A 13,078-nucleotide genomic window follows, 5' to 3' on the forward strand; every position below is an offset into this window, starting at 1 on the left:
ACAGGAGGCAGGGATTACAGACCCAAGGTCCTGAGCACCCACAGTCCCCCCCCAATAAAGAAACCCAAGTGGCTTCAGGCACACACCGTCGTGCAGGGCAGGATGAGTGCTTGGAGGTGTGTGCCCTACCCGAGGGTTTTTTCATCAGGTGTGCCTCCTCTGGAATCGTGCTCCAAACAGCTGTATTTCATGTCAATTCTCCCAGCATTCTGAAATTCCTAAGGTCCTGCACGTACTTAAAAAATAAAAATAAAAAAAAATGCATTTAACACACATCCCCACAGCGTAAATAGTGCGATAAGCCCAAAGAGCCTCTCCAGGGATTCCAAAATTATGCAGAAAGTTATCACACTGATGTTTATTGCATGTTTCCCTATTGGCTATGTTTCTTTCATCAAAGAATTGTTCTCTTAAGCATTGATGGGCTAAAACTTCTCTGAAAAAATCTATGCAAGGTCAATGTTTGCTTTAGTCATTTAATACCTGCTAGACTTTTGTATAGAAAAAATAAACAAAACAACAACAAAAAAACAAACCTCTAGTTCTCAGACTGCCTTTTTTTCAAGTGCAATTTCAACTACAATCATTCCAGTCTCCTTATCCCTAAAACGGGGAAATATAGCTGTATTTATGTATTTTCATTCTGCTTCCTTTCACAAAGATTGGTTAATTTACTCCAAGTCCCAGGTTAGGCCCTGTGAGATCAGAGAGTTACCCTCTTTAATTCTCCGTCTTTGTGATGCCACGTCTGTCACAATGCAATCAAGGAGATTATTCAACTTCAAATGATGTCTCTCCTTTTCCTAGAGGCAGAAAATTCATAGTTTCTAAAAGGCCTTGAGTAAATGAAGAGAGACAAGTAAATTTGGGCTAGAAGGGAATACCAGTTTCCAGTAAGCCATTCTTGCTAGCACAGGCCAAAGCAATGCTTTGAGCATCCAGTCCATAACTTGTATGCAAGAAATTACACCTGTGTCTGAATTGTCTCCTCTGCAAATACAGACCAAATTGCTGCTTTGTGAGAGAACAACAGCAGCAAGTAATTCACAAAAAGTCCTATTTCCCAGAAATAACCTTTCGTTGAGGCTCATACATTGAGAAAATGGACACTCGTGCAAACCTTATGGCTATCCGCTCAGATCGTGACCTCCTGTCCTCAGCAGAGGGGTCTCCTGCCTGGGGAAGGTTCTTCCAGTCTCTGATAACTCACCCCAACAGACCTAATTCACCTGAGATACCGAACAGATTTCCATCCTATTAAAGATTGATTCACTCGGATATGAGGGTGCAAAAATCGTTCCCTGCTGTGGCAGTTTGATGTTTGCTTTGCAGAGCAGCAGCATGAAGCAAGGACACCTACACCAGACAAGAGACACAGCTAACGATAAATTCCTGAATAAATAAAATAAATTTGAGAGCTTTTTAAAAACATTCACCAGCTCCACATATAATCACACTCCACAATTATTCTAATTTGTGCAATTAAGAGTTGAATAAACACCATAAATTTAAATGAAAAACCCCAGGCACAGGCTGCTGCTACTACTGGAATATTTTAAAATCCAAAATACACAACACTGCCAATGATGATCTCTGTAACCAACGCAACAGCAGAGAACCGTACCGAAACCCGGTTAGCACCAAATCAAAGGAATAAAAATAAAGCGGCGGAATTATTTCTCCTACAGCTTATTAGCATCACTTTCTTCTCAGTCCCATCCATTTGTCAAAACCGCCACAACAGTTCGTGTGCTCCCGAGGTGGATGTCTTTTGCAAGCTCCCCGCTCCCCCCAGCATCTCCCAAACAAGCAAAAAGCCATCCCGTGTCCATGGGCAGCTGCTGTCATTGCGCCAAGCGAAGGCAGAAATCCCGGGGCAGGCTGAGGAGGGGACTTTAGAAGTGAATGCCCAGCGACTGGCGCATCCCTCTGGATAACCTTATCCTCCACTGATAAAGTTCTTGATATAGCCTCCTCACACTGGAAATGGAAGATGAAAACAACAACAAAGCCCCAAAGCTCTCTGCCCGCTACTTTCTTCTAGCACAATGCTTTCTGCCCGGTTATCTTTTCCATCAGGCAAGATGTTTTTCCTACTCACCGCTCCACGGCTTTGTCTGCACTAGCATCTTCCTCACCAGGCTTGCCATACCGGAATTTTTAACCGTGTTGTCTAAACCTGCTCCGAACCAAACTGGGTGGAAGAGCTCAAAATAAAAAAACCTGCCAGCATCTAGTCTGCGTCCGCCTGCGCCGCTCCCGCTGCTTTTCCTACTGAGGCTGCACAGGGTCTGGCTGAAGGAGGCTGAAAGCTCCCTGCACACACACACACACGTGTGTGCACACGCACAGGAAGCTTGGAACTGAATCAGTACGAACTGTAGCGACTTCCTTCTCCATGCTGCAGTATCTCTGCTGTAAACAAGCAGCGCACATTAGCTAAGCGAAGCTGAAAAGTCCGGCAGAGAAGGACAAAAGCAGGGAGTGGCCCCGGCGAGGAACAACTATTTTAAATACACAAACATCTTCCCATCAGATTAAACCCAGCTCTTACATTAGGTCAATTCTGAAGCCATTGTTGTGACAGAATAACTCAGGACAAACAGGAGACACCGCTTCCTCCTCTGGAGAGCCTCCTGGATTTCCAGCACCAAGTGTCTTGCAGTGCCTGTACGGAAGACTTCAGAGAGCTCCTGTCCCTCCAGGGAGGGAAGGGAAGGCAAAGAGGGGGAGGCAGAAGCCCAGCGAGCCCAAAAAGAGGCACCAGGAGCCCCGGCTGCTGCAGCAAGCAGGGCAGCAATGCATGGCTCCAGAATGACAGGAGGCACCTACTGAAAAAGCTGCCACCTTTTCAGACACGCTGGTTTTGTTTTTTCTATCAGAGACCACCCTAATAAAAAGCTTTCTTCCCTCCAAGCTGGAACACCGAAAGGTCTGGGACTACTCAGCAAGAGTCCTTCTTGTTGTCGCCCTGCAGAGCTGGCTACCCGAAGGCCCCACAGCCCACCTCTTCCCCTCCTGTTTCTCATGACAAACAAAATTCTCAAATCGTGCCATAGGAGCAAAGTAAAATTGAATTGCTGCTATCCCTGAAGGCGTGGAAATGCGAGATTGAGGGGACAGGGCCCAAAGAGGTTGGCTGTTCCCTGTCAGCCAGTTAAGTGAGCCCCATGGCCAACCCCCACCTATACTGGGACGACTCAGAAACAGTCATCTCCAACATACCCCAAGTCCACATCCACTTGGACTTGGGGCTCCTAGCCACATAGATGGAAATATTTACCATGCATTGGGGCTGTGCACGTGGTCACACAGGTGCATGTGGGTGTGCACATTCCAGGGACCATCCACAATCTCCTGGGAGCCCTTGAGAGGGTCGGGATGCTCACCTGGTGTCCAGCACTGACATCATTCGAGCAAAGCAGCACTTGGGTATTAAGAAATTTAGGCAACAGCCTGTCCTGTTTGGGAAACTGATCCGTACAGAAGATAACACGAGGTTTGTGCAGTCCAATACGTCAGCGAACTGCCTGAATACCAGTGTGTGTGTGCATCCACACCGAGACATCCAGAACCTCATTCTTCAGATGTAATGAAATCGCTGCTACAGCACAAAACACAAATCATTTCTTTAACATGCGCCAGCCGAAGAAGGCTTCGAATTAACACCCTCATCCCTGCCAAGTGCTGAAACAATTACCACATGAATATTACCAGGGATTCCTCGGCGGAACGATGCTGTTCTCACGGGGAATCTCAGGAGGAACAAGGCTCTGCACAGCACCTCAGATTTGTGTCGGTCTAAAGAGCGATTACTTGGGGTGCCCAGGCAGCAGGGGCTCCTCAGCCGGGTTGTGAAGGGTGTCCCAGGTAATAAAATTAACAAGCCCCAGGATGAAACAGCTTGGCAGCAAGGGAAAGAAAATGCTGCTTCCAGCAGCTGCACTCTGAGACATCAAATTCCTTCGTGTCTGTACACAGGGAGAAGTCCTATAGCTGCTCTGCTGCTTCTCACACACTGTAAGGAAAAGGAACACGGTCTTGAATGTGGCATTTATCTAAGGTCACCTACGAAGAACCGCCTGGTCAGTTGATCCCTTGAAGAGGTGTTCGGGGTAAACTAACACCATCAGGTCCAGAGACAGGAACGAGAACGAAGAGCAGCACACGGCCTTCAGCTCTGCGCTCCACTTCTTCCACTCACTTCCATTTTCAACCCTGCTTCCCCAGTATTAGGGACTTCCACCTGACACACATCACAATTATTTGTATGGTTTATGCTTTGGTGATGAGAGCTGATCACAGCTCCTCGCCCCGTCCCAGAAACAGGACGAGTCCCACAGTTTCTTGTCCCGAACATGCCTGGGTTTAGGGCTCTTTTGCCATCTAGGACTGCCCAAAGATCTTTGAAAGTTTAATGCTTCAGGCTGAAGCTCCACAAGCAGCCCTTTGAATCTGGGCATGCCTCCCTTGCTTGAAAATAATTACAGATAGAAGTAGTAAAAACTTGCTCCGAACAAAAACCATGAGATGTTCCTGCTCTGGCAGAGGGATTGGACTAGACGATCTTTCAAGGTCCCTTCCAGTCCCTAACATGCTGTGATTTTGTGAAAAACCTTAAGGTCAATCATATTTTTAACATTATATGTGAAAACAGTACTTAGATTTTTTGCTTCAATTACAAGTTCACTTGAAACCTCAGAACTATCCCTTTCGTGGCTGGGATCCCAGCACACACTTTAAGCACAGGATCCCGTATTTATGATACCCAGCTCTGATTCAAGAAACAAAGAAGGTTGTGACTGCAGGCCATGTTTGAACTGAAGACCCATGAGCACCTCCAATTTTACAGGCTTCACCAAAAAGGAAGGACATCCTCTCCCCACCCTCGAATACTCCTCCTTCTACATGCTCTTTAAACCACAAAAAAAAAGCTGACATCCAGCACACTGACCTGATGTTTTCCATGCATTTGCCCTCTGATAAGCACACAAATGCCTTCTGCTGGGCGTTTTCCCTGTTAACCTTCCTGAACAGAAACATTAATGCTCAGAAGAAAAAGGAACCTAGTGCAGTAGGTAATGATACTAAATATAAGCCATGAGTCAAAACACTTTGTTTCTCAAGCCTTCCACTTAACAAGTTGCTTCAGAAGTTCCAAAACACCTTCCCTATGCAGCTCCCAGCGCAGCTGATCGTTTCTCAATTTTATCTAATATTTTTCTGAGAGTGACACACAACCTTAACACCAGAACCATTACAAATGTTTGGAAAAGACCCGACTCAGGCAATGCTTTTACTAGCCACTACTATTAAAAATCTTACCAGCGGTGAGTAAGCCATAGAAGCGTATTGCCACGGACGTAGCGAGCAGAAAGGAGGTGCAGAAGGAAGCTTGCAGGATGGGGACTAGCAGGGGGCGGCCACAATTCCTCTCGGGAAGCTCCACGATGGGCTGGGTGGCCACTGAGCAAAGCTGTGGGTACAGCAGGGGAGTCTGCTCCCCAAACCCAACCCAGCAACGGGAAGGAGCCCAAAGTGTTCAGCCAGCCTCGAAAGAGCAGCGTCAAGGCTGGCGACGTGACAAAAAGCCAGCGGGGGATGCTTCCCGCTAGGCGAAGGGCGGTGGGAGGCTGCTTTTGAAATGGAGAAACGCACATTTTTTAAAAAGAAGAGATTAAATATCTAACAGGCGGGTCAATGGAGGAAATCAATGATGCATTAATAGTTTTGATCATTCTCAAAGTATTTACACAGTCTGTATTCAAAGGCTTGCTTTTTAAAAAAAGATGAAAGACCTGCTGGATTATTAAAAAAATATATATTCACATTACCATGTTCATTCCTAAAGCTTATCTCTACAGATATACACCAATTCCCCACCTCCCATCCCTGCAAAACGGGTCCTGGCTGGAAAAAGTCACCTAACTGAAAAATGCATCTTCAGTGCCCTCTATTCAAGACTCTCTGTGCAATAATACGGCATAGACATAGCTGAGAAAAAGAGCACTGAGGCTGCATGTGAGGTAGCTGTAAGTCTGTTTGAAGAGATGGGCTTCATTTGGGAGCAGAAGCACAGTTATTTTCAATGCCTAAATGACCATTACAGCTCCAGGTCTCTGCTTTGCTTCATCAGAACTGAAGCACAGGCATGTTATTGGTATCTGTGGGCATTATTAACACTGCTGTGTTTGATAGAATGATTATGGTTTATAGGACACCTAGAGCAAGGGAGGGGGAGACCACACACATCTTCAGAAACGTGATGGTAAAGTGACCTGTTGTCTTCTTGAATCCAGGCTATCAAAACCAAATGTCTCTTCTAACTCAAGACAGGACAAGAAACACTGCAAAAAAGCTGCCAAAAATAAACCAAAACAAAACACCACCACCACCAACAACAAAACAAACAACAGAGGCCAGGAAGCAGAGGCCAGGTCCTCTGTCAGAGGGCAGAGGGCAAGCACAGTGAGTCTGGAGGAGGGGACATCACGGCCATCCTTGGAGAAGCAGCCACTGGGATCTGCAGCACTCAGCAGCTACAGGTTGTCACAAAAGGCTCAGGCAAAACACTGCCCCCAGAATACAACTGCGCTGTGCCAAGCGCTTCTCGCCTCAAGCACAACGTAGCCAACGAACAAATGACCTTTGCTGGAGCTTACCCGGTACTCGAAGACTACATAAAACGTCTATAGAGAAGGATAAGGCTTCCATAAGGCTTCCTATTTTGTCAACAAAAGGTTTGTATGAGGAAGAATTTGCAGATTGCTCTCTCCTTTTCCCACTGCCCTCCCGGCCCCAGGAGGCAGACAGTTTTCTGCGTAAGCATGCAAGGGAAGGCGTGCTAAAGATTGCTTTGGAGTTGCAATTTGAGCCAGACACAAAAGACAAGAAGCTAAATTCAGAAGATAGGAAATCTGAAACGCGAGTAAATGCCTTTGAAACCTGCACAAATTACACCGCTGCCAGTAAAGGGGAAAGCCTTTGTGGCTGACCCAGGGCCAGGAGTGCCAGCCTGGCAGCCCTCAGCTGCAAGGAGTTCTCAGCAGCCTAATTGCCTCGGTTAGCTGCTGAGCACATAACCCAGAATCCAGGAAATCTATTGCAAACTGACTGAGAAACAGCCCCTGGTTCATTAGGCTGGTTAAGGTGCTTTTAAGTGAAATGAACAATAAAGAGATTACAGCTTCTTAATCAAACTGCACTTTTTTAAAAAGCAAGGGAGGGAAAAAGGGAAGGGAGAAATCAGGGAGAGGGAGTGTGGGAAGCTAAAACAGGGTCGAGTTTCTACAACAGTTTAAAAAACAGGGAGAAAATGGAAGAAATGTGCACTCAAATTTTGTCTTTACACTTTCCTGGTCCTCATGCAGGATCTTGCAGTCGCTAGCCCAGCTTAAACAGATGCGTATAAACTGGGAATGGGGCTTGGCATCTCTCTAGAAAAACAATTTTAGGGTCCATGTAAGAGACACAAATGTATTTTTACAACCCTATACTGTCTGCACCTGCATCACACGCATCTCCCTTCTGATCACTGCTACCACAGGGCCATTCCCAGTCGCTGCCACTGGCTCTGCTGGAGGAGAGATGAACAACGTTGTTGTTGGCACCCGAGCAGAGAAAAACGCATCAGGCCTCGCCTCACCCTGCACCCTTGCTTTGAAGGAGGACCTCCAGCTGAAGGATGCTAAAGAGACAAAAGAACAAGTGAGCACTTCCTGACGTACTTCATGGTACTCTGCATAAAGAGAACATAATCCCACAAAATGCTACTATCTATTTATTGTAGGATACCGCCAAGGTAAAATAACAAGGTAGAGCTGTTACTGTGTTAGTAAACAGGACGACCTCCCCGGGTGGAGGGGAACCCAGCACCCCGTTCCTGGAGCACCCCTCTGGGCTGGGATTTGGCAGATGAAGAAGAGCCAGGCTGCTCGGTTCCCCTCCCAGGACAGAGGGGAAACGGGCCTGGCTCTCCTCTCTGCTCCCAGCACCTCTCTCCCCATCGCGCTTCCTCCAGCAAACGCTTTCCATCGCTGTAAGTCCAGACCCGACCGCGCGCTCTCACAGCTGGCAGACAGCTGCCGCAAAACCCACGCTTAATCCCCAAACTTGAGCACATTTGCTACGAAAACAGAAGAGTTCGGAACCGCACGAGAATCTTGTAATTAGCTCTCTGAAATAACCCCTGAAACCCGTGGCAATCCGAGTGCTCCAGGATTTATTTTTCCCCAGAAAACCTCAAACGAGCATTTCAGTCCCATGTCATCATGTGAATCCAAACTACCGTTTTTGAGAAATCAGGGAATTTTACATTGGCTCTGCAAAAGTCCGAAGGCACAGTTTTATGAAGCCATTGCTTTTCCCTTAGCGAAACAGAGAAGCAGTTGTTTCCAGTCGTTTTGTACCACTCCTCGTAATCCACTTTCCTTTAAGTCAGCAGATGCACACACCGCCACAGTGCAGCCACTTGTGCTTTGGAAAAGATGGGATGAGAAAAACTTCAAGATATCATAGCCCAAAGAAGTAAATCCCACCTTCCCACCAGATTCCAGCTCTGTTACTTAATTAGAGTGGTGAATTTTCCCTTCTTCTGTGCTTGACATCCTGGGCTTTTTTTTTAAAGCTGCAACTAGCAAGAAGAAATCAACCCCACCTACCTTCCTCTCTTCCTTCCTCTTCAAAAGTCTGTCCAGAGAGGGCGAAAGAAAGAAGCAGGGGCAGCATTTATGAGAGAGATGCTTCCCTTACAGGAGGAATTGGAAGTATCCTTACACATGAGCAATAATTCCCTGCCTACCGAAGCAGAGCCGGCTCAGCCACTCACGCGTGCAACCATGATCCAGCAGCCGGCTGGAAAACCTGAGAGTGCAGCTGAGCATCATGCCCATATCGCCTTTTTTGACAATAAGCAGCCAAAAATTTACTTAATGAGGGCAAAGCCTTCCTCGCAAGGGTAAAACTGAGATAGAGACCAGTTTTAAAGGGGGTACCATTGTTGTGAAAGGCCCTCTGGAGCCCCGGAGCAGGACTTCAATTGCTAATTCACCACCACCACCACATCAATAACCTGAGCAGCGTAATTCGTGCAAAATGGTTTTGTGTAAAATGATCATAGTAAGGGAGGAGGGCAGGGTGAGTGAAAAAACACAAATCCCCTCACATTTATTTCCCCAACTAAAGCACAAATTTGGAGGCTGAGTAGGGGACAGCCAAGATTGTCCTCGTGGCACAGAGATGAGAGAAAGCTTTGCCTTCTGCTGGCAGCTGCTGAAAACATCTCTAATTCTCCAACGGACTGAGAAAGAGCACAGGTAGCAGCAAACCTAGGGAACATCCTCATCCACAGGGTATGTATTTTGATGGGAAAGCAGCAAGATGGCACGCTGCCCCACGTGGGGCAGCTGCAAGGAAAGGAAGCCCACAGACAAAAGAGACAGGATGAGATATACCATGAGCTATGTCAGAAGGAAATGAGAGAGGAGGAAGAGGAGAGAGAATAAAGCCAGCGTGGTAGCTCGGGGGGTGGAGGGAAGAGATGAAACACAGGAATTGCAATAAATGAAGTGTATGCAACTGGTTCTTTCCTATAGAAATCGGAGAGGACAAGATCCTACAGGTATTTTTCACCTCAGCTAACAAGCACGTATCCCCAGGCTAGTGAGGTGTCAGGCACGTTTTTCTGAAGACTTGAAGAAATATTTACATTAGAATTAAAAATAAAAGGGAATGCGAACTTCATCTGATACGCAACCTGAATCCAATCCCCGCTTATAAATGGCCGTGGCTGGAGACAAAGCAACACGGCAGGATTACAGAGGCCTCTGCAATGCAGTCAGCAACAGCTGAGGGGTAAAGTTGGAAAAACACCAACGGCCTTAAGAATGCCAAATTAAGTTTGCTCGCACAGTTGCTGCTAGCAAAAATACAAAGCCTTCCTCTCTGTCTCTGCACCACCTCCTTCAGAGCAAAGCCAGGGATGCTGAAAAAAAAAAAAAGCTAGGAAATTTTTCTACACTAAAATCATAGAAAAATGGCATCTTCTGCTCTGTCCCACCACCCTGGCCTCTCGGCAGCCAGGTGAGTGACCGGGACCACTGCACAACTGGGTACAGCCCCGCGGATAGCCCCACACTGAGGTTCTTGGTGGAGCCCGCTCAGGAGCAGCCGCGTTATTCCCACTTCGTCTCATGGCAAAACATGCCATTTTGAGTCAACGAGGTCATGATGGAATTGAAAAGCGTTTTCCCACCGTGTCACGGATAAATGGACCGTGCCAGAGCTTACTGCAATGCCGGCCGGGCACCACAAAACACCTCCTGCACTTCCTGGTGCTGCCACCTCCTCACCAAGCACCAAGGGCTAGGCTGCAACCGGAGCGAGGGCGAAGCAGCGACAGGCCCTGAGCTGCAGAGGCGGCTCTCAGAGCCCTGTAATTACAGGAACGAGACGATTCATTAATAGAAGGCCTAAATGTGGCCCCCCCAGGGGCTGCAGCTCCGCCAGTGGCACTTGGAAAGGAAACGTCGCTCCTGCCAGGGAGCTGCGGCGGCAGAAAGGAAGAGCGGCCGGGCGGTTATCAGCAGTGAGGAATCACCTACTCAGGGAACAACGAATGGATCTGATTAGAAAAAAATTACGCTGCAAAGAACTTCATTTCACACAGGCCACATTTAGACGCAGAACAGCTAAGTCTCGTTCGCCTTTCTGTGGCAGATTAGCAATAGAAATCTTCAGCCTGCAGTGAAATCAAAGGATTTCCTCGCTGCTAGTGAAGTAAAAGTCACGGTGCTGCAATTCTTAATGATCTTATCGCTGTGGAAATGCTCCTGGTTCCAGAATCCAGCTGCTGGCACGGTAAGGAGGGTTCAGCCCCCCAACAGGAGCAGAGCAGGCGACTCTCCTCTGCAAGGGGAGGCTTACCACCAGAGCGCAATCAGTCCTGAGGGCCCCCAGTAAATTCTGTCACTGCCTACAAGTCATCCTTCACAGGAACATGTTCCTGGAAGTTTTCTTGTAAACAGCATTGTAAAATACATGTCACTTTTCCGGTCAAGCTTATGAAAATGAGTCACATGAAGTATTTGCAAACTTTCTACAACTGCAGATGAATTCAACTTTATCTTGGTCCCATACCTACAGACCATGATTCTGGAGAACTGAAAATGCTTGGGAAGATATTTAAAAAGGAACATGACAAATTCTGCCTCTTGTGAGTAGATGGGATGTAGATATTGCCAAATTTGTGCATGGTTATCACCCCTGCTTAAACCCCCTCTGACACAACACTCCGATCTTTTACACGTAGCAGCCCTATCGGCATCCTGGACACGTTATAGATTGCTCTGTTTTCCTGACTGGTTAGAAAAAAGGAAAACACCATTACTCACCTCTATCCATTACAACAGGAAAAAGAAATCACCTATTGGGAGCTGCTATATCTATATTCCATGCGATTCAGCAGGCAGGAAGAGCCCTGGAAAAGGAGCCTGATTATTCACGTGTAGAAGAAAGCACAAAGTCAAAGAGCAAGCACGAGGAAAGCTGCCCCGTTGGCGGCGTGATGCCACGTTCCTTGGAAATGCTGCCACTTCATTACCTCTCTTCTGTAGGAATTAGGCAAAGCTGCAGCACTCGTGAAGATGAGCAAAAGGAAAAAGGGGTAAGGAAGTGAAGGTGAGGCAAGCAACCCTCAGAAACAGGATTACTCACAAAGTAACCCTGATAAACACACTGGATTGCCTGCCCTTTGCTTTCCGTCTCACACAGCTCTTTCACATATCCCTTAGCTTATGTTTGTGCTTATTTTATTATTTTTTCATACAAAAGAAAAGGAAGTTGCACACAGCTTGGAGCGTGTCTGCAGAAACACAACACTGCATCAGCAGCAGCCACAGGCGAGCAGTCAGCAACTCTGACACAGGCGGTACGAGGGATTGCACACACTATGGTCCTTTTGTTACCAGGGCTGAAGGACATCAAATATTTATCTCATTTGACTAGCACGTGTTGCTCCAGCACACTTCCAGCTTACACAGTCTAAGCTTTTGGTCTGAAAATGAGAAGTTTTTAAAATTTGAATTTTACATTTCCAAAGGAGACTGAAAGACCAAGCGCTGGTCCACAGTGGCAGAAATGCAAATGGCCTGAAATTGTTCTGACAAGACGTTAATTCTCAAATTTGTATCATCAGGTTAGTAGTGAAACAGGATATTTGACTCAGAAATCCCTCCCTCCCTCCCCCAAAGTCACTCTATCAGATTTGCTCCAAAAGCAAACAGAGAGAAGAGGCATGCAAGAATACATTTAAAAGAACAGGCATGGGAGGAGTAACAACAGGTCTTAAAGGGAAACCTTTTCACTTCCCACGTGGACGAATGCTGATTGTAAACAAAAGCAAAGGCTTTAAAAAGGAAAAGTGTTGCCGTACAATGGCATGTATTATGTTATGTGGAATGACCTCAGTGAGAGACCTGCTGAAAGCTGGACTTTGGGCTGTGCTCACGTACCTTGATGCAACATGGAAGTAGTAGCTTGCAAGGGAAGAAGCTCGCACTCCAGTTCCTTGTATTTTAAGGGGGGAAAAATATCAACACCCTAAAATCACTTCTTCTCAAGCACTTCCAGTCTCAGCGAGTGCTCTGAGTGAACAGAACGACAGACCCGAAGACACTCCCTGCATTGCTGAGAATGCCCCTCTCCACACGTGGCTGCCTCCACGAGGAAGCCCCCACCCTGACTTCTGCTTTCACTGTGTGTGCTTTTCCTTTCATCTTGGGTTCTGCTGCGCGACCATCCAGGGCTCCTTGGGAGACGAGCAGCTTGAGATCAGAGGGACTATACAACTTTCAGCCTGCCTTCCTCGTGCCAAGCCCAATTCTTTTGTTCTCGCCCAGCACCTCTCCGAGACCAAGGTGCCCATCACACTTACACCAGGCGCGCTTTGGACCTCACGCAGGGGCACAGGTCCCAAAGCAGGACACAGACATGAACAAGCATCCTGGCTACAAAGCTTTGAGGACTATTATCAGTAAAGAAACGATACAGTAACTTTTGTTCAGCGAGAAAAATGGAATCA

The 13,078-nt window shown here is 47.0% G+C and overlaps 1 protein-coding gene across 4 annotated transcripts in view; it reads right to left on the reverse strand.

Annotated features, from left to right (window-relative positions):
* The window catches only part of RASAL2 (RAS protein activator like 2), a 176,932-nt gene that overhangs the window by 141,402 nt on the left and 22,452 nt on the right, over nucleotides 1–13,078 (reverse strand). Inside the window, exon 1 of one of the 4 annotated variants that reach the window (XM_021272309.4) lies at nucleotides 2,102–2,340. The exons of the other annotated variants lie outside the window; for them this stretch is intronic. Within the exon in view, the coding sequence (XP_021127984.1) occupies nucleotides 2,102–2,150 (49 nt within the window). The 5' untranslated portion in view covers nucleotides 2,151–2,340. Of the gene's footprint in view, nucleotides 1–2,101; nucleotides 2,341–13,078 lie in introns of those variants that run through there. 4 annotated transcript variants of the gene reach the window in all.

Source organism: Anas platyrhynchos, chromosome 8 (assembly GCF_047663525.1).
Source record: "Anas platyrhynchos isolate ZD024472 breed Pekin duck chromosome 8, IASCAAS_PekinDuck_T2T, whole genome shotgun sequence".
NCBI lineage: Eukaryota > Metazoa > Chordata > Aves > Anseriformes > Anatidae > Anas > Anas platyrhynchos.